At 46.8% G+C, this 22,165-nt stretch overlaps 1 protein-coding gene across 1 annotated transcript in view; it reads left to right on the forward strand.

The window, feature by feature from the left end:
- The window catches only part of BARX2 (BARX homeobox 2), a 77,709-nt gene extending 58,618 nt beyond the window's left edge, over nucleotides 1–19,091 (forward strand). Inside the window, exons 2-4 of the mRNA XM_052662199.1 lie at nucleotides 3,694–3,991; nucleotides 9,672–9,756; nucleotides 18,124–19,091. Coding sequence (XP_052518159.1) covers nucleotides 3,694–3,991; nucleotides 9,672–9,756; nucleotides 18,124–18,390 — 650 coding nt within the window. The 3' untranslated portion in view covers nucleotides 18,391–19,091. The remainder of the gene's footprint in view (nucleotides 1–3,693; nucleotides 3,992–9,671; nucleotides 9,757–18,123) is intronic.
- The last annotated feature ends 3,074 nt before the right edge of the window (nucleotides 19,092–22,165 follow it).

A 22,165-nucleotide genomic window follows, 5' to 3' on the forward strand; every position in this document is an offset into this window, starting at 1 on the left:
ATTCCCAGCTTCATTTCTTTAGGAACTTAATGTCTCAAAGCTGATATTTTAAGTAATGGACTAGTCAGATTTGGGGAATTGTTGGCTATCTGTTTAGAAAAAATAAAGTGACATGTCTATATTTTACCAAATAAACACTTTGTAACTATGGGTTTCAGTAGATTAGCATATACATTATTAGATTTAGAACTTATGTATATTTGTAAATATGTGCGTGCTAAGTCGCTTCAGTCATGACTGACTCTGTGCAGCCCTATCTATGGACTGTAGCCTGCCAGGCTTCTCTGTCCATGGACTTCTCCAGGCAAGAATAATGGAGTGGGCAAGAATAATGGAGTGCCAGGCCTTCCTTCAGGGGATCTTCCTGACTCAGGTATGGAACCCGTGTCTCTTAAGTCTCCTGCATTGGCAGGCGGGTCTTTACCACCAGTACCACCTGGGAAGTCCATGTTTGTATATACACAGGGGCAGTTATGGAAGTTTACCTCTAAGATTTGGGGTTGAAAACTGAGAGGGGAGACTTCTAGTTTATATATTTCTGATTATTTTAAAGTTGTTTTATAACAAATTGTGTTACATTGGTAATGAGAAAATAAGTAGTGGATTTTGCTGGTGGTCCAGTGGTTAACAATCGTCTTGCCAATGCAGGGGACACAGATTTGATCCCTGGTCCAGGAAGATTCCACATGCCTCGAAGCAGCTAAGCCCATGTGCCACAGCTCTTGAAGCCCATGCGTCTAGAGCTTTTGCTTAGCAGTAGGAGAAGCCGCTGCAATGAGAAGCCTGCCCGCTACCAGGAAAAGTAGCCCCTGCTCACTGCAACGAGAAAGTCTTCACAGTAACAAAGACTCAGTGCAGCCATAAATAAATAAAATAAACAATTTTTAAAAAAATAGTAGTATAAGAAGCGTTTAGATCGTTTCTTTTAGAAGAAGCAGCATTTCATAATGTATACAGATGCAAAACCACTGTACTAGGTATCCTACTTTTCTTATTATAAAATATCATTCCAAGATTCTTTTTTTTTTTTTTTTCATTAAAAGAAAGAAGAAAACCTTAAGTGTAAGCCTTGTCTGGATAGTTATTGGAAGTAGTAGCCCTTGATGATTTATTGTTTAACAACTTTGTGGTTTCTACTGGGTCGTGTCAGACATGTGGTCAAAGAGCAGGAGAAGTTACCTGTTTTCATAGCTGTGACTGGGGTCCAAAAACAGAAGCATGGAAATGAGTAAGAAGAGAAATGCCAGCCTAGAGGAGCATACACATAGCACCCAGGAAGTTGTGAAGTTGGTTTTAACCCTAAACGAGTGTGAGTGTTATCTGGCTCAGATATTTGCCTTGCTCTTGTAGTGAGTTGTCGGGGCTGGGCTGAGTCCCAAAGGGCACCCCAGAACTTCCTGTTTTCATTATATATCAATATGGGCTTGGGATGAAAGGTGCTTTCATGACATTAGTATGAAAGTGAACAAGTGAAAGTGTTAGTGGCTCAGTCTTGTATCCTCTGTCCATGGGATTCTCCAAGCAAGAGTACTGGAGTGGGTAACCATTCCCTTCTCCAGCGGACCTTCTCAACCCAGGGATCGAACCTGGGTCTCCAGCATTGCAGGCAGACTTTTTTTTTTTTTTTACCATCTGAGCCATCGAGGAAGTCCCATATAAGAATTTGAAGACTTCTTTGAAATTATGTCCTTTCACTCACTTGTACAGCTGATAAAACTGAGGCCCAGAGAGATAAAATGATTTCCATAGGTAATGATAGTGACATTTAAAACACAATTCTATGGAATAATGGAAAGGAAGGACTTTTTCACTTGAGCTTAAAAGTATCAGCAAACAAAAAAAGGTGCAGCCCTCAAGCCACTCAGCCCTCAGCCACTTACCCCTGCCCCTTGGTGAGCCTGAGGGAACTCAGGAGGGAGACCTACAGGCAACTACCCTCGACCACTGCAGCTGCCCCCAGCGGTGCACCCTGAGGGGACTCAGGAGAAGAAGGAACCGGATACTGGCCCCAGATAGCTGAGGTGCATATCAAAGGAATGACTTTAGTGAGTCCAGATTTGCTCTTCTCTCATGTGGAGACGTGCTAAATCCATTAACTTGAGTTGTCTGTGTTTTCTCTCTCTCTCTCTTTTTAAAACTTTTATTGGAGTATATTTGCTTTACAATGTTGTGTTAATTTTGGCTGTACAGCAAAAAGAATCACCCATACGTATACATATATCCACCCTTCTATGGATTTCCTTCCCATTTAGGTCATCATAAAGGACCGAGTGGAGTTCCCTGTACTACACAGCCAGTTCTCATTAGTTATGTATTTTATCCAGAGTAGTGTATGTACATCAATCCCAATATCCAAGTTCATCCCACCAAGCCTTTCCCCTTGTTGTCCATACATTTATTCTCTATGTCTGTGTCTCTATTCATACTCTGGAAATTTAAGTTCATCTGTACCATTTTTCAAGATTCCACACATAAGTGATCTTATAGGATATTTATTTCTCTCTTTCTGACTTACTTCACACTATACGACAATCTCTAGGTCTGTCCATGGCTTTCTTTAGTTAATAGTAATCCTTTGATGTTGTGACCACCTAGTCTTTGTTGCAAAAATTCCTATATATCCTGGCTCCTCCCTTACCTCTTCAGAGCAGTCCCTTGGAGCTATCTGCAAGGATGCTCCTGGGCTTCATGTCTTAAGAAAGTCCCTAAATATAAAACATAACTCTCAACTTTTAGGTTGTGCAATTCTTTTCAGTCAACAAAAGAGAGAACATATTTTTGGACAGGAAGGGTCTCCTCTCTTAAAATTCAGAACAGGCACAGAACTGTCTGGGAACTACCCCGCCCCCTACCCCAGCACACACTGGAGGAGACGTCAACCTCAGCTGACTTCCATCAGCTGGACTCTGACCCATCCTGAGAATCCTCCTTAACATAGTGCTGGAGGCAGCCACTATAACAGATCTGAATTTTCATGTGACTTAAAATCTTTTGGGCCCCTCTTCTAAATGATGCATCTGTGTGATTCATGGTATGGTAACTGCCCCATGTAGTTCAAGCCAGAAGAACCTAGTTTGACTCCTGAAAGTACTTGTTTCTAGCTCTGTGACACCATCTAAGTCCTTTAGCCTTTCTGGCCGGAACTGTTTTCTTATCTCTGAAATGAGGGAGTTGAAGTAACTTTTAAGCATCTTTCTACCTCTGAAAAATGTTCTGATTCAAGGTTTGTAGACTTCCCAGGAAGAATTTATGCTTGCAACCATGTATTTTTTATAAAGACTGGAGGTGGGTCTCAGGTACTTTGTATGTTACGAATCTATTTTGGTTTCCTTAAGCCTTCAATTCCTTGCTTTATCTGACTACTTCCTTCCATCTGCTGTGTCATTGACCCATATCTGTGAAACCAGAATTAATAGATTCAAAAGGAAGAGATGAGGAAAGAGTCATTTAAAACCAGAGGGAATTCGGGACCCTCTTCTTTGTCGTGGAAGACTTGAATGTTCTCACCCATTTGGCTGATCTAACCTGTGTGTGTCCTGCCCACCCAGCCTTCCCCGTTTATACCCGCTTGTGAACAGGAGGCCCTGCTGGGCAGACGGGTCTCACTGTGGGGTCCTCTGGGATCTCTGGCCCCCTTCCTCTCCCCACCCCTGCCCCACCCCTATGTGACCCACCTCCCTGTTTGTCTTCCAGGACCCACTTCCCTCCGGGCATATCCTCTCCTCTCGGTGATCACCCGACAGCCCACGGTCATCTCCCATCTGGTCCCCACCACCCCGGGAATCGCCCAAGCTCTGTCCCGCCACCCGGCCACGGAAGCTTCCTCTGCGGAGGCCCCAGGCGAGAACCACGGCAGCAGCGAGTCTGAGACGGAGCAGCCCACGCCCCGGCAGAAAAAGCCCCGCCGGAGCCGCACCATCTTCACCGAGCTACAGCTCATGGGCCTGGAGAAGAAGTTCCAGAAGCAGAAGTACTTGTCCACCCCAGACAGGTGAGGACACAGGGAAGGGACTGTTCCAGGTAAGGCCCTTGAGAAGTGAGGCTCCTTTTGCTCTCAATGTGGCACAGAGAGCCACAAGGACTGTTCTAGGGTTTGTGCAGGACACTAGGGCAGGAGTCTGTCCATGCCTCGACTCAAGTAATCTCAGCCTTGGTTAAACAAAAGCCAGCCCACCTGAGTGCTTCCTAGGTGGTGCCGTGGTAAAGAATCTGCCTGCCAGTGCAGGAGATGCAAGAGACCCAGGTTTGATCCCTGGGTGGGGAAAATCCCCTGGAGTAGGAAATGGTCAACTCACTCCAGTATTGTTGCCTGGAAGGTTCCACAGACAGAGGAGCCTGGTGGGCTACTTATAGTCCATGGGGTCGCAGAAGAGTCAGACACGAATGAGCCACTAAGCACACACATAGCTCACCTGAATTCATCATACTTAGTCCCAGAAGCCTGCCTGATGCTGAATTTTTACTGCTCACTGCGTCTCTGTATGTTAACTACTGCAGTACAGCAAGCATGGGGAAAGTGAAAGTCGCTCAGTTGCGTCTGACTCTTTGTGACCCCCTGGACTATACAGTCCATGGAATTCTCCAGGCCAGAATACTGGAGTGGGTAGTCCTTCCCTTCTCCAGAGGATCTTCCCAACCCAGGGACCGAACCCAGGTCTTCCACATTGCAGGCAGATTTTTTACCAGCTGAGCCAGCTTGTTTACCATACAACAAGCTTGGAAAAGCTTAGCAAATGGTTGCCCAGGCACTCAGCTGGGAAACAGGTTTGGCGTTTAAAACCACTGACGCTTAGGATCAGATGCACTGGGACTAGACCTGGAGTTGAGGTCCATGATCTTCCCAGGCTTCTGCCCACCCTCTAACCCCCGACTGGCTTAGCAGGCACACCTGGCTTCTGCATGCCAGCCTGGATTAATGGGGCTGCGGAGCTGTCAGATGTCCTGATGGACTTGACAGGTAGCAAGTCAGAACCATTTGGCTGAGACCAAGGAGGACCTGGATGAAGGTCTCTTCTATAAACCGTTTTGAGATCTCAGTGAGGGTGGCTATGACCGCTGCTTTACTCAGAGGCTTCAGTACCTCCCCACTTTCTTTAATTTAGCATCTTAGCAAAGAAATATGCTGCAAGAGTGTGTGTTCTACCTTGTTCTTTCAAACTCACTCTGGAATGACTGGGCTAACGTGTGACCCTGTTTATTGGAAGGATTTTCCAGGTACTTTTGCTCTTTCTTTGCTTACTTATTATTTGCTTACTCTTTCTTTGCTTACTTATTATTACTGTTGCTTTGCTTACTTACTTATTTCAGGTCTGACCCTATCAGAGAGAAGGAAAGGAAACTTAAATGCATTTCAAGCTGTTTATTAGCTGCTCGATAAAAATTTGAGAGAGGAGCCTGCAAGTCATTGATTAAAAGGGCATTTGTTTACTGATTCAGTTAGTTGAGCTCCTAGCAGCTGTGTGCAAGGCCCTGTGGCGGGGATTATGGGTCCAGAAGATAGCAGACAAGAGTCCTGCTCTAGAGGAGGTCATGGGGAAGGATGTGGCTGCAGTAACCACATCATGACTTGGGGTGTGGATGCCAACATGTTCCCGAGGGCTCCAGGAGCACAAAGGTATTGCTGAGTGTATCTGGTGGCAGCTGGGAAGCCTTCTCAGAGGAGGCAGCACTTCAGAAGCACTTTGATCCCAGGAGGGAGAGGGCATCCCACAGAGGGAACAATGTGCAAAAGGCACAGATGTGCTGCTGGGCCTGCTGAGTGCCTGCAGGTGGTCGGATGTCTCCAGCTTCAGGAGTTGTGGGGGGGTGTGTGGGAGAGATGAGGCTGCAGAGATGAGAAGGACACTGTATGTCTGACCAAAAGATGTGGACTTTGTTGTGCAGGCTGTGTGTTGGTAGCTGTGAAGAGCTGCGAGTGCTGTGGCCAGATTTACGTTTTATTTTTTTAATTTTTTATTTATTAAAAAAATTTAGGCCATGCCCTATAGCATGAGGGATTTTAGTTCCTTGATCAGGAATCAAACTTGGGCCCCCTGCATTGGGAGCATGGAGTCTTAACCACTGGACTAGCAGGGAAGTCCTGAGATTTACATCTCGGAATCCTCATATTGGTAGCACCATAAGTAACAGAGAGGGAAGAGTGAGAAGAGATCGAGCAGGGAAAGCAGGTGGACAGAGTCCAGGGAGGGTCGTTGAAGAGTTGAATTAAGGTGGAGACAGTGGGAACAGAGACGAGAGAATAGATCGGAGACCTGTTTTGAAGCCAGAACGACAGAATTTCCACTGGCAAGGGGCAGAGAGCTGAGAATTCTGTGGCTCCTGCATGGGCCACCAGGGGAAGAGGGGCAAGCATTAACTGAAGCTGGAAGGCAGAAGGCAGAGTGAGTTTGGTGAGGAAAGAGTGCGTTCTGTTTTGGACATGTGCAATTTGGGGCACCTTCAGGCAGAAGATGGAGGCAGGTCTGTGATTTGGGGATTAATAGATGAGATCTCTGGGCTTCCCTGGTGGCTCAGATGGTAAAGAATCTGCCTGCAATGAAGGAGACCTGGGTTAGATCCCTGGGTCGAGAAGATGCCCTGGAGAAGGGAATGGGTACCCACTCCAGTATTCTTGCCTGGAAAGTCCCATGGGCAGGGGAGCCTGGTGGGCTACAGTCCACAGGGTCGCAAAGAGTTGAATACAATTAAGTAACTAAGCACATGTGCGTGCGCACATACACACAGTCTTCTGCTATTCTGATGCTCCCTGGTGTAACAAAGCACCTCCTGGACTCAACACACGTGGCGTACAGGAGGTGGAGTGGGCATCTGGATTTATGAATCAGCACACTCAAGATGACATTCTAGGCTTATTTTAGAAGTCAGATTTTTTTTTTAAGCAGAAACGTTAGTTCCAAATCAACCTCCTGGGGCTTCCTGCTACCTGCCCAGGCACCTCTCAGGTGAGCTTGATTCACTTGCCTGCAGAGGAGGACCATCTGGCTGGCATGGAGGCTGCCGCCCGAGCTGCCCCGCCAGCTGTTCCTCACCTCATACGTGACCGGGGCCATGAGCACGCCTCCTCCCACGCTGCACACCCTCTTCCCCTGTGTTTGTTTCTCCAGTCTCCTAGGTGACCCCATTGAAGCGAATTTGCGCAGGGAAGTGAGAATCTGTAACGGCGGCAGGTAATGAGAGAGCTGATGACAGCGAAGTGTGTTTCTGGGGCCAGCATGAGTCAGGAGTGCATTTTTCCCAAGTGAGCTCATCCTGGTTTGTCAATGCCGTGGCAGAGCTGTGAACTGATCCTTCCATTCGCTGATGCACCTGACGGCCTTAGGTGAACTGGCCAGGAAGGCTGTGGGGAGGAGGGAAGCCCTCTGCCTCCACGGGGTCTCCCATGCCCCCTTGGGCTCTTGGTGTTTAAATGAATAGCTACCTGGGATGCCAAATTGTGGCCAGAAAGGCTATGATGCAAAATTTACCTATGCCCCTCAAAGAGCTATCCAGAAATACCATGAACTGCTATATGGTTGTTAATAACACTATTGCTTATAGTGTACCCACTGGGTGACAGGCATTGTTAGGTACCTTACATTAGCAGTTCTCAAAGGGTTTGGTCTTGGGACCCTTTTACATTCCTAAAAATTTTTGAGCCCCACTCCCCAGAAAACTTTTGTTGGTTAAACTATTGATATTTACCAAATTAAGTATTAAAGTTGAGAAAGTTTAAAAATATTAGTTATTCATTACAGGATAACAATATTAGACCTATCACATTAACATAAATAATAATTTTTAAATTTAAAAATTTTCCAAAAAAGTGAGAAAAACTGATCTTGTTTTCACTTATGCAAATTTATGTCTACCTTAATAAAAAAAGTTTAGATTCTCATATGTGCTTCTTGGGCTTCCCAAGTGGTGCCAGTGGTAATGAATCCACCTGCTAATGCAGGAGATGCAAAGGGCGCAGATTCCATCCCTGGATCAGGAAGATCCCCTGGAGAAGGAAATGGCAACCCACTCCAGTACTTCTTGCCTGGAAAACTGTATGGACAGAGGAGCTTGGTGGGCTATAGTCCATGGGGTCACTGAGTCGGACACGACTGAACGCACACACCCCTGGGATGCAGGGCTTCATTAGTGGGGAGGCTAAGGACTGCTAGCACAAGGAATTTATTGGCTTTAGTCTGTTAATGACTTTCAATAAAACTGTCAGCTTACAGTAGCCCTTTTACTGGGCAAGCAGATAGGTGTGAATGGGGATTGAAGCCAGGAGCTGAAGTCCTTGAAGGAAAATGGTTTTTCTTATTGGAGATTGAATTGGGCACTCTGGTCCAAGCAGGGGGTCTGAGAAGTATACCTGGCATGCCAGGAGCCACACCTGGAGCCTTCACTCCTGTACCACTGTCCTGATGGTGAGGTGTTGCTTGTTACTCCTCAGGCAGAGAAAGTTGAAGCTGAGGTGCTATGCTTAGTTGCTCAGTCGTGTCTGAGGCTTTGTGACCCCATGAACTGTAGCTCGGAGAAAGCAATGGTAACCCACTCCAGTACTCTTGCCTGGAAAATCTCATGGACGGAGGAGCCTGGTAGACTGCAGTCCATGGGGTCGCTAGGAGTCGGACACGACTGAGCGACTTCACTTTCACTTTTCACTTTCATGCATTGGAGAAGGAAATGGCAACCCATTCCAGTGTTCTTGCCTGGAGAATCCCAGGGACGGGGGAGCCTGATGGGCTGCCGTCTGTGGGGTTGCAGAGTCGGACACGACTGAAGTGACTTAACAGAAGCAGGACTGTAGCTGGCCAGGCTCCTCTGTCCTTGGGGATTCTCCAGGCAAGAATACTGGAGTGGATTGCCATGCCCTCCTCCATGGCATCTTCCAACCCAGGGATTGAACCCAGGTCTCCCACACTGCAGGTGGATTCTTTACCAGATGAGCTACCAGGGAAGCCCCAGGGAAGCTTGGGTGCAGCTGAGGATGTGTACCCAAGTCCCTGTGGCCCAGGCTGGTGGCTCTGCAGGCTACAGAGAAATGTAGGACCATGCTTGGCCATGGAATGGGGAGCAGGAAGGGTACGGATGTAATGTTCCTTTTGGAATCTGGAACAGTTGAGGGCAGGGATGGAGGATGAGTCAACCTGTCAAAACGTATTTTTGAGGCCTTGTCCTTGATTTAGAATGCTGTAAGCACATTTGTGATTGTGAAGGAAGCAGTGGAGTTAGGGAGGCAGAAATAACTCATAAGCAGAGACCAGTGAGAACTCAGAGCCCCCTGGGTGAGAGTTGACCTGTTCAGAGAAAGCAACCTTCAAGGGAGTGTGTAGAGATAGCAGGGGTCGGGGGTGGGGGTGGCGGGAGGCTTACCGCCTGGAAAGATGGGACTTTATCTTTCTTCCCCATTTTGGATTTGGGGTCAGAGCCTTCATTTTATACAGGATCAGAGTAAAGAGTCTGTCGGGTCAGGGGGAGGACTTTGCAGTGAAGGTTCAGAAATTCCTTTCAGGTTCCATGTAGACAGTTCTTAGGCTTGGGCATCTATCTTTTAGTTCCACAGTTTCCTCCATAGGATTCTGGGAAGGAAAGCAGAGCGAACTGGTTTAATGGGGAGGTCCACGTGTTGGTAACAGGCGCCCACCTCTGCTGCCCGTTCCCCTCTTCCTCATCCTCCCCCTGTCTCTCGTGCCTTCTAGGTTGGACTTGGCCCAGTCTCTAGGACTCACTCAACTGCAGGTGAAGACCTGGTACCAGAACCGCAGGATGAAATGGAAAAAAATGGTAAGAAAGAGAGTAAGTCCTAACCATGGGCCCATCATGATGGGAAGAATTCTCACTACAGGGCTGGCAAGAAGGTAGGAAGGACCCTTTGGTGGACTGAGCTCCAGAGATTGGAAGGCCTTTTACGATGCTGGCTGGGAGGGAGGCCGTTTGAACAAAAGGATAAGCAGTTCTTTCTGACCCGGATTTCCTGACCAGACGGATATTCGTTTCACAGTTTTATTGGAAATAACAGAAAAAGAAAGCCTCCAGATTTGTCAGTTGCTGCTTTTAACCCTACCTGCTAGCCTTTTCAAAGAACTTCCTTCCCACTCCCACCAATAGCTAAGAATAGAAGTCAGTCCTCTGTGTTTCTAGAGGACATGTAGGGTGCACCTGCTCTTGTAGCTGTGAGTCTTCTGACACAGGGATTCTTGACTCCAGGGGGCATCATAGGAGCCTGGGTGGCAGGTGTGAATGCAGAACTCAAGGCCCTTCCTAAGATTCTGCTTTGCTGGCCCAAGGCAGGGAGTGTTAACTAGCACCCAGGTTCCTCCAATGCATATGGTATAGTGACTCTGGTTTCTCAAATACTACTCTAGTGCCTAACAGATGAGTCGTTCCCTATTTGGTTTTTAAATGAACTTATATAGCAATAGAAGGTGAAAATGTGGAAGCAATGACAGATTTTATTTTCTTGGGCTCCAAAATCACTGTGGACAGTGGCTGTAGCCATGAAATTAAAAGATGCTGGCTCCTTGGAAGGAAAGCTATGAAAAACCTAGACAGCATATTAAAAAGCAGAGATAACACTTTGCTGATAAAGGTCCATATAGTCAAAGCTATGGTTTTTTCAGTAGTCATGTACGGATATAAGAGCTGGACCATAAATAAGGCAGAGCACCAAAGAACTGATGCTTTAGAATTGTGGTGCTGGAGAAGACTCTTGAGAGTCCCTTGGACTGCAAGGGGATCAAACCAGTCAGCCCTAAAGGAAATCAGTCTTGAATATTCACTGGAATGACTGATGCTGACGCTGAAACTCTAATACTTTGGCCACCTGATGTGAAGAGCCAGCTCTTTGGAAAAAAACCTGATGCTGGGAAAGACTGAGGGCAAATGGAGAAAGGGCAGCTGAAGAAGACATAGTTACATAGCATCACTGACTCAATGGATATGAATTTGATCAAACTCTGGGAGATGCTGAAGGAATGGGAAGCCTGGAATGCTGCAATCTATGGGGTTGCACAAAGTTGGACACAACTTAGTGACTGAACAACAACAAATTAGTGTAAACAGCTCTTTAAAAAACATCTCTACATTTTAAGGAACTCATTTCATAATGGTTTAGCTCTCTCTTTCCTTCTTTTTCTTATTCAAAAAAAAGCAACAGTTAAATCCAGATTTCCAAAGCAGTTGTCTCACTTCCAGTTTTGAAAACTCCAAGGGTCAAAGTCAAAGCCCAGAGCAAACAGGAGAGTTGGTAAGACAGTGGGAAGAAACCTCTGACGCAGGCCTCTCCATGTTCTCGCTGGGTCTCTGGGCCCCTCTCCTGTCCTGTGGACTGAGCATCTCAGGCCTGCCTGCATAATGTCCTAATTGCTAAGCCATCTGGTCACAAGGCTTGGTGTCTCAAGGGCTGGAGTATGAATTTTCTACAATGACCAAATAACTAAGACCCCCTTCCCTGCACCAACCACCTAGTTTTCAGAAACAAAAAAAGTTAATAGGCACTTTTTGATAATGGGTAACAGATTTTGAGTTTTCTCCATTTTGTGTTTTTATCCAATATATGTATTTTTTTTCTCTGAAAACTTTGGTTCTTGCTATTGCCTGCTAACAGGCTTCCAAATGACGCTAGTGGTTAAGAACCAGCCTGCCAGTGCAGGAGACATAAGAGATGTAGGTTTGATCCCAGGGTCAGGAAGATTCCCTGGAGGAAGAAATGGCAACCAAGTCCAGTATTCTTGCCTGGAAAATTCCATGGACAGAGGAGCCTGGTGGGCTACGGTCCATGGGGTTGCAAAGAGTCAGACACAACTGAGCACACACAAGCAAGAGTCCAGAGGAGAAGTGAAATATTGGGACAGCTTGCAGGGAGAAGTTGAAATGGAAAGATAAATAAGATTCAATTAAACATGTTGTTGCTCCCCAGCTTCTAGAATGCTCAGACACTCATGGAGCCTTTTAGGGGACTGGGGAACCAGATCTGGGACCTGGAAACACTGGGCTGTGTTTCCAGGCGTGCCTCTCCCTGGTTGGCTTTGGGCAAGTCTCTTCACTGCTTTCTGTACAAGTTCCACCACCCACCTCCTTCCCTGTCCCATCGTCGTCATCAAAATTGATGTCTCCTGAGTGGCAGAGGCATTGTTTGAATTGGTTATCAGTGATCTTTTCGTGAGTCAGACGATGGAGGCACTGACAGCCCGCCGGCTCTGCCAGCACCGCCCAGTGCCCATGGGGAACACGTGTGCCCCTGCCACTGACGTCAGCTGTTTTCTACTGGCCTCCGCACTGCTGGCACAGCCGCAGGCCGCGTGTCAATGGTTATCAACGTCGTAGAAAACAAAATGGAAGTAACTGCACAGATTTAAATCTCCGAGCAGTCCACAAGCCAACCGAACGCAGGCCCCTTCCAGAAATTAGAGTCCACTTCATTTCACCTTATGAGCAGTTACTTTTCACCAGGCAGTAGAGATGTGGCTATAAGACGCCACTTGTTGTTGTTGTTCAGTTGCTAAGTTGTGTCCTACTATTTGCGACCCTGTGGACTGCAGCATACCAGGCTTCCCTGTCCTTCACAATCTCCCATAGTTTGCTCAAATTCATGCCCATTATGTTGGTGATACCATTCAACCATATCATCCTCTGTTGCCGCCTTCTCCTCCTACCCTCAATCGTTCCCAGCATCAAGGTCTTTTCCAATGAGTAAGATACCAGGCCATCATTAAAGAAAATTCAAAAAAGGTACTCAGTCAGTGGGGGTAGCTGACCTGTAAGTCAGAGTGATCAGGGCAACAGTGGGAGGAAATAAAAGGTTCAGCATCAGTAGGAAAAGGGAGGGCTTCCTGGAAGAGGTGCCATCTAAGTTGGGTTTAGTGGATGAATAGACACCTGCAAGATGAAGTTGAAAGGGTGCCACAGGCTGAAGGAAGGAACAGAAGTATGCGGGACGCTGCAAAGACCTCAGAACAGCTGGAGTGAAGAGGAGAGCAAGGTGGCTCAGGTGTGGGTCACGTTCTAACTCTCTCAAAACAGCAAGGCATTGTTGAGATCCTGATTGCTTCATAGTTTCCCCTGGTAAAACTTTCAAGGCTGTCTCTTCAGGGACTGGGGAAGAAAAGAATAATTGAGTAATAAAGATGTCTCAAGGCAAGTAATCTCATTGGAACTGGAAAAAGATTAGCATTCGCTCTTCAGATTTACTCGCATGCTGCCAGAACCGAGATAGCATCTCTGACTAGTTTTTACCGGTCAGCATGTAGAACCTGTGGCGGGTTGGGTAAATGTGGTCTCCCACATTTGGTGGGATGTGCACCCTCCCTTCGTGTCTGCTTGGCTTGGGTTCCAGTAGGGCCCAGCAGGCTTCGTAGCGGGCCAGAAGTACCTCATCATTCAGGGGTACTTTTCATCTCCAAAGTAGGGTTCTGTCCTGTGAGAGGGTCCAGATGGGTGGTACCTTCCTCTCCCAGTCACAGAACTGGGTGGGCCACATAGCACCCACAGCGGTCATCTTATGCACCAAAAGTCTCCAGCTGGTCAGCAATTCTGTGAAACTGCTACCGGTTTCTACCTATGTAATCGTGGGCAAGCACCTGTTTCCTCATCAGTAAATGCTTGATGTCCACCTTACAGGGATACAGATGAGGTCAGTGAGGTAATCTGAGCCAATCCCTGTAGGACTCAGAACAGCGTCTGCCCCATAGGATACAATCAGGAAGTGTTAGCTGCTGTGTGTCTCAGTGTGTGGTTTTTTTTTTTTTTTGGTTTGTTTTTTTGTTTAATTCTTTACCCATCCACAAAATTCATGTCTCCAGAAAATCTAAACTTTTGGAGGCCAGGAGAGATAACCTGAAAATGAATTCTGCAAGTTTCCGGGATGCTGGTTAAGACAGTCAGGTGTTTTTCTGCATCCTCCCCACCTGCAGGCCTTCCCCAGTTAGTTAGTGCTTTAACATTCAGGCTTGAGTTGAGTGGAACATCCCATCTTCGGCCAGAAAATCTGCTAAACAGTGAGCTGGGGAAACATCTGTGCTGGAGATGGTGAACGTCTCAGCTTCAGAGAAATAGCATCAGTTACATGGCTCTCCAGACGTCCCTGGTGGCTCCATGGTGAAGAATTTACCTGCCAATGCAGGAGATGCAGGTTCAATCCCTGGTTCAGGAAGATCCCCTGGAGAAGGAAATGGCAACCCACACCAGTATTCTTGCCTGGGAAATCCCATGGACAGAGGAGCCTGGTGGGCTACAATCCATGGGGTTGCAAAGAATCAGACATGACTGAAGCAGCTAGACAACAACATGGCTCTCATCATTCCCATAGAGCAGCAGGTAGAGAAGGGAACAAAAAGACCGTGGGATAATGAGTCCGTGGCCTAGGATCTGCTGGGAGATTAGGAGGTCGGTAAGATAAATGTGGTAGAAATATCAGTTGAATCCTTCCCTTGTACATTACGTGCAATGAAATACCAATAAGAGTGTTTGGTTCAGGCAATTGAGGTTTTGTATTCAAATCCCAGCTCTGCCTTTGGTTGCTTTTCCACCATGACAAACCACTTCGGCCTGAAAAGTGAGGGAGGTAGAAAGTTTCTCTCTGTGCTGACAGCCGGGCCCTCCCATCAATGTGCCCATCCCCCGCCCACCTATGCAGGTCAAGAAGGAAGGTCCTGACATCCCCAGCAGGAGGGCACAGGAGAATCTAGTTTTAGAGTTTGGAGGAAGGCTGCCAGCAGGCCAGGTTAATAAAAGTAGATGGTGTGCTGGGTGTTTTTCCCAGAGGCATGTGACCTCACGTGCAATGGGTTGCCTGGCCTCTCTGGACGAAGGAAAGTAAATTGGGTCCAGAGATGCCTAGGGAGGAGGGGTCCTGAGAGAAGGGCCGCAGAGTGCATGCGAGTGTGTAGTCCTAGCGTGGGGTGGTTGCGAGATAATTGCATGTCTCAGGTGTGCTGGGAGGCAGGGGCCAGAGGTCAGGTGCAGAAAGCAGCCAAGAGTGTAGTTATGTCCTAATTATTGCTTGTGCTGGAATGTTTTATTCCATTTAGAAAATGGTCTGATTGTTTTGATTTTTTTTTTTTTTTCATGCTGTAGGAAAACAGCCAGGTGGGGTCTAGCCAAGCTGTGTGGGTGGTGTTCCCTAATTGCTGGGCTGGACTTTCTTTTGCCAATTAGGTGGCTTCCTTAGACCTGCTCTTTTATAACTTGATTACTACATGGGGCAACTCGATTTTGTATAACCTCTTTCATACTGAGTGGAGCTGCTTTCAACATGTCAATTTCATCTTGGCACATTTGGGTGCTTTCAACAGCCTGTGCTCACATTGAAACCAAAATCAGATACTGACATATGAAAAGGAATATAGAGACTGCTTTTCCCCAGAGGTTGATTCTGTCAGCATCTCTATCTTGTTAGAAGTCCCCTGCATATCTCTGTGTTAGCTGTTTGGGTTGAAAGTACAGTGGCTGAGTAGATGCCCAGCTAAATGGAGGTGTTTAGTGCAAATATATGGTTTTCCTTATACGACAAGCAAAAGTTAACTCAAAAGGAATTATAAACCTAACTGTAAACATTAAAACTATGAAACTCCTATGGGTGATTCGTGATGAGGTTTGACAGAAAACAACAAAATTCTATAAAGCAATTATCCTTCAATAAAAAATAAAATAAAAGTTATGAAACTCAGAGGGAGGGGACATACATATACCTGTTGCTGATTTATGCTGATATATGGCAGAAACAACACAATATTTTAAAGCAATTTTCCTCCAATTAAATTTAAATATTAAAAAAGGAAAAAAGAACTATGAAATCCTTAGAAGAAAACATTTTCTTTTAGAGTAAATGTTTGTGACCCTAGGTTAGGCAAAACCTTTTTAGATAAGACACCAAAAGCACAAGCAGTAGCAACAAAATTGGACTTCATGAAAATTAAAAACCTTTGTTCTGTTGAAGGACATCATCAACAAAGTGAAAAGGTGGGATTTCCCTTCTTAATTTGCCAGGGGTTAAGAATCTGCCATGCAATGTAGGGGATATGGGTTCAATCCTTGATCAGGGAACTAATATCCCACATGCCAAGGAGCAAGGAAGCCAATAAATAAATAAACAGTTTTAGAAAGGATGTGAAAAGGCAACACAGAACAGAATATATTTTTCAATCTTCTATCTGATAAGGGGCTTTCATCCAATGTATTAGTATTAATAGAGAACTCATAACTCAGTAATTAAAAAGGACAACCTCATTTTTAAATGGGCAAAGGATTTGAATAGACACTTCTGCAAGGTAGATATACAACTGGCCCATAAGCACATGAAAAGATGCTCAACTTCAATAATTATCAGGAATGTACAACTCAAAACCACAATGAAAAACAACTTCACAACAGCTAGGGTGGCTGGAATGAAAAAGACAGGTAATAACAAGTATTGGGACTTCCCTCTGGTCCAGTGGTCAAGATTTAACCTTCCAATCAAAGGAGTACAGGTTTGATCCCTGGCTGGGGAACTAAGATCCTACATGCTTTGAGGCCAAAACAAAACAAAACATAAAACAGAAGCAACATTGTAACAAATTCAATAAAGGCTCTAAAAATGGTCCCCATCAAAACAGCCCTTAAAAAAAATGAGTTTTGCAGTGGATGTGAAGCACTGGGGCCCTCACATACTGCTGATTGGAATATAACAAAGCTTCTGCTTTAAGAGAACAGTCTGGAAATTCCTCCGTCTTGGACTTCCCCTGTGGCTCAGACGCTAAAGAATCTGCCAGCAATGTGGGAGACCCAGGTTCTATCCCTGGGTCGGGAAGATCCCCTGGAAAAAGTAATGGCAACCCACTCCAGTATTCTTGCCTGGAGAATCCCAAGTACAGAGGAGCTGCTGGGCTACAGTCCATAGGGTTGCAAAGAGTTGGACACAACTCAAGTGACTTACCACACATGCACGCATCGCTGTTTTACAGAATAGGAAACTGAGGCCCAGAGTCTTCAAAGGACTCTCCCAAAAGCAACGTAGACAAGGGGCACAGTTGGTGTTTAATCTAGTTATTCTACTCTCAAAACAAGAACACCCTCTCTCCTATGCATCCCTGCTTCTTCAAACAACATAAAACCATAAGTTTCATATTTCCTTTTCTGATTACAGAAATACTTATATATGATCATTGTTGAAAAATTTAAAAATACATAAAAAAAGAAAAAGAATTAAAATTATCCTTGATCTTGAGATTACAAGCAGGGTAGTGTGTAGTGGTCTAGCCACCAAATTAAATTATGCTGGTTTAGAACCGATTTTCACAAAAATATATGAATATTTCTCATGTTATTATATGTTCTATATAATGATTGTAATGATTGTTCAGTTTTCTCTGTTTGCCATATACTATAATTATGAACTCAATTATATGGTGAAAACTTTAGAGTATTTTTTTTGCTGTTGTTGCCAGTTTCGTGATGAACATTTTTGCATATCAATCATTATCCCAATCTTTGATGACTTCCTTAGGCTAAATTGTTAGAAGTAGAATTTCTGTGTCAAACATTATGCACATTTTTTTTAAGACTTTTGATTTGCATCCTCAGGTTGTCTTTTGAAAAAGCTGTACCAATTACACTTTTACACAGACATATGAGTGTTTATTTTCCTGTTTGTGACAAACACTGTTTTTTTTCTTTTAACTTATCAACTTGCTGTCACACTCATATTTTAATTTTCATTTATTTCCCAGTTTTTGAAGTTGGATTTTTAATGTATTTATGATCATTGTATTTAATAGAAATCATATTGACTAAAAGTGCATCGAACCTTTCATGAATGAAGCTGTCTTTGTAGACTGCAGGTGACTCATGGAGAATATTTTTTGCCAAACTTTGCAACTTCACTGCCAGGAAGGAATGGTTTAGAGCAGGGGTTCCCAACCTCTGTGATATAATGCCTGATGATCTGAAGTGGAGCTGATGCAATGAAAAAAATAAGAATAAAGTGCACAATAAGATGTAATGTGCCTTTATCATCCTGAAACCATCCCCTCCCCAGTCTGTGGAAAAACCGTCTTCCATGAAACCAATCCCTGGTGCCAAAATGTTGGGGATCGCTGGTTCAGAGGTGAGGGAATGGGAAAGTGGAGGGAAGAAGTTATTTCTTAGATTTGATCTCATTTGTCTCCCACGTAGGTTCTTAAAGGTGGACAGGAAGCACCCACCAAACCCAAAGGTCGTCCCAAGAAGAACTCCATCCCCTCATCAGAAGAGATCGAAGCTGAAGAGAAGCTGAACAGTCAGGTTCAGAGCCAGGAGCTCCGGGAGCCCTCCCAGGGCCTGGAGGGGCTCTGTGATACGCAGGAACCAAAGGCACGCGTTGTCCCTGTGGAGGTGGCCGAGTCCCCAGGCCAGGCCCAGGAGTTGCCAGTAACCCCTCCAGAACCCCCACCATCAAGCTAAAATAAAACTCTTGGTGGGGGGAAGGGGGAGACTGGGAAGAAGGGAAAGAGAGAGGGCAGGGAGACCAGAGAGAAGAAAGCTGCCGAGAGCCCGTGACCTGGGGGAGAAGACCACAGCCGGCTCCCTCCCTCCTGCCCACGGCTCTCAGCTCCAGCTTTTGAGGAAGACTTGCTAGCCTTGGCCTGCTCTTCCTGAAAAGCTACCTAAGCCACACAAGCCCTTGACTAAGGGACACAGTGCCTTGGAACTGCCGGCCCCAGTTGGGGTGACGCCGTGGAGCTGTCTGGGTCCAAGCTCCCCCTGGCATGATGGGGGACACTCCGACCAGCCTCGGAGCAGCTAGCCATCAAAGCAGAGAGAGATGGAGGAGTGGGCAGCATGCCCAGGTTCCTTGCTGACTCAGCACTTATTTCTGTAGTTTTAAAAGAGAATTTAATGTTTTTGATTGTTGTTTTTTTGAGGGGGAAGGGGTGGTCGGTGAGGGCGGGCAAGTAAGAGTTGGGGGAAGGGAGTTTTGAGTTAATAGAATAAAGTTTGTTTGAAGACACGTGTGCCTTTGTACCCATTATAAGGTAGTCAGGTGACCCAGGAACTGATAAACCTTGTTTTTCTCGCTTGATTCAGTTGCCATCCCTGAAGCTGCAATGCAGATATGTTAAGATAACTTTTATTTTTTAATTAAAAATAAATCTTCCGAAAAGGATGGGATGTGTTGTTTCTTCTGCGGACTATATTTAGATCTTCTTGAATACATCCTATGGAAAGAGAGTGGTGCTAGTGGTAAGGAAACCGCCTGCCAATGCAGGAGACACAAGAGACTCGGGTTCGACCCCAGGTCTGGGAAGATCCCACATGCCATGGGACCACTAAGCCTGTGTGCCCGTGTGCTGAGCCTGAGCTCCCTAGAGCCTGTGCTCCATAACAAGAGAAGCCACTGGAGTGAGAAGCCCGTGCACCACAACTAGAGAAAGCCCACACACAGCAACAGAGACTCAGCACAGCCAAAGATAAAATTAAGAAAAAAAAAAAACCAAAGCTCGTAAGCCTGTGAGCTTGTAGTATACAGCTCCTTCGACAGAACTAAGTATCGTGACTGCCACTTCAACTTTGCTAAGGCCGTGCCTTCCCTTGGCCGTTGAGATCAACAAAGAGAAAGCAGTCTCTCTCTTAACACGGAGGTAAGGACTTGGCCTCTGCGAACCAGTTCATGCAGCCCACACCCAGCTGTTGGCCACTACCTCTCTCAGCTGAGCCCACCCCACCCAGGGCTTTAGGATCTGCCCGCCGGGCAGTGTCACCATGGCCAAAATAAGCAGGTGAGTCCTGCCAGCTGGGTCTCCCTTCTGTCCTGTTCTCCTGCCCCAGGAAGGCCCTCATTAGGACGCAGCTTTCTTAGGCTGGTTTTCGGCCTCTGGTCTGGGCTCTCATGGTGTCCTTCTCCGAGGTGTCCGACAGTGGCCACCACGCCTCAGGGAGAGGTGTGTGCACACATCTGGGTTTCCGCCAGCCGGGCTCTGGGCACTGTTTCTGACTTCCAGCCCTGGGTTCTTGGCCCATCGTCTTTGGTATTGTTTCTTGGCCCTATGTAAGAGACAGGATCATCAATACAATGGTCTCTGTATTGGGAAGTTCCCCTGGAGGAGGAAGTGGCAACCCGCTCCAGTATTCTTGCCTGGAGAATCCCATAGACAGAGCAGCCTGGTAGGCTACAGTCCATGGGATCACAGAGTCGGACACAACTGAAGCCACTTAGCACAGCACTTGGTTGGAGGGGTGAGTGGAGAGTCTTAAGAGCTTGGGGTATCTTGCCTCCTGTTTTTGAAGCCCTGAGCTCAATGTCACCTCCACTGACCAGCCTTGAGCTTGTCCTCCAGACTCAGCTCTGTGGAGTTCAGCCCTGTGGCTCAGAGGTGGGTCTGGGCTAGGGCTTTCCAAAGCCGGTGGGTGCAGATTCAGGGGGCAAGTCAAGCTCCTTCTCCACCTCCATCCTTCCCTTTTCCTTCCAGGTCTCAAGCCTCATGACCAACACCCAGAAACCAGCTCCACAAGTCCCTAAGGGGGACCATCTCCTCTCTTTATCAGCAGCCACTAGATGTCTACCTTTGAGGACCCTGCTGAACAAAAGCATTCTCTCCTCCAGCATCCAGGGTGGTGATCCCTGAGGGTTCAGGGTCTTATTTCGGGATCTGCTCACCTGCTGCCTCTTGTTTTTCAAAGGACGGAAGAGGGCTGAGGCAAACTGACCACAGAGGGAAGGTGACCACATGAGATTCCTGCATCCCTGTGAGGATGGAGGAGTCTCTTACAAGCACTATAGCAGATGCTGCCCCTTGGGCTGCAATGTGGACTGTTTTCCCCAGTTTTATAGGAAGCTTATTCATTGGAGTGAGGTTGATCATCTAACCCTGGTCATGCAGCTGGTGGGGAGCCACGCCAAGAGCTAAGCCTGGTGGCCTTCGTCCTTGCAGAAGGTCTCCATGATTGGCCTGCCCTCTCTCCCCACTTGGAAACCGCCTGCGCCTTCTTGGGGTGGTGGTGGGGAAATTGCTTCCAGCAGCAGTCTGCTCCCTGCACACAGCTTCATCAGGATTGGGAGGTGGCCTCCCTGCCTCCACTCCCACCACTTGGACTCCCAGGGCAGGTCCCAGACTCCCAGGGTGCCCAGGCCTGCTTGCCAAGCTCTGCATTCATGTTCTGGGGCTTGGCACCCCCGAATGACTTCTCCACGGTCTACAAAGGTCTCACCCAGCTTGACTCACAGTCTCCCAATGGGTCACGCTGTGAGCTTCGAGCCCTCACACTAGCCCAGGCAGATCTATCAGAAACCAACCTTAACTGGGCTGGTTTCCAGTCAGTCTCAGAGATTGATCAGTTCTAGAGCCATCTTAGAGGCCTGCGGACCTCAGTGATCTGCCCTTTGAGCTGTGTATAGAGTTCCCTGCACTTCTCACCACCTTTCAACTTCATCACCCTGCCTTGCCCCATAGCCTGAGAAGGGCCAGGGCTGGAACTGGACAGCAGGGAAGGAAGCTCTTTCCTCAAGAAGCTGTGCTCTGTCAGCCTGATTGCATGTTGTCCACTCAGCAGAAAATGACCAGCGACTTAACAGGACCGGGTTAAAGGCTGTCCTGGGGACTCACCCAACACAACTCTTACCTGGGTCACCTGCTGGATAATTGCCTGAGCTCCTGGCAATTTTCTGTAGGTGCAACAGAAATCTTACCCCATCCATTATTTGAAGACCAGGAAGTACTGGGGTTAGACAGCTGAAATGTGCTTTACACACACATACACACACACACACACACACACACACACACACACATACCCCACACCTGTTTCTCAGGATTTCTATACACTGAATGCCTATTTGTCTAAAGTTTGTCGGGGGCTGCTGCTTTGTGTCCACACAGACTCCCTGGCGGTCCCCTCTCTGCTATCCTCATGGAGGGAGGAGCTGAATCTTCCATGCTTCTCCAGAGGCTTCTTCCTCCTCTTTGGACCCTCCAGTCCTACTCCACGACGCTGCACCCCTCCCTACCCAGGAGACAATGACCTCCTCCCCAATGGCTCTCTCTCCCTTCCCCTTCTCCAGCATGCATTTGAAGCCACGTCTTCCCCTTCTTTCTGGCTCACCTCTATGCCAGTCTAACCTGTTCCTTCCTTTCTCCCTGCTTCCTCTTAATGCATCTTTTGTCATCATCATTGTGATCCTGCCATTCTTCCAAAGAGCACACGGATTTGTTTGGTTTCCCTGTTAGAGCATGAATTCCTT

This window comes from Budorcas taxicolor, chromosome 25 (genome assembly GCF_023091745.1).
Source record: "Budorcas taxicolor isolate Tak-1 chromosome 25, Takin1.1, whole genome shotgun sequence".
NCBI lineage: Eukaryota > Metazoa > Chordata > Mammalia > Artiodactyla > Bovidae > Budorcas > Budorcas taxicolor.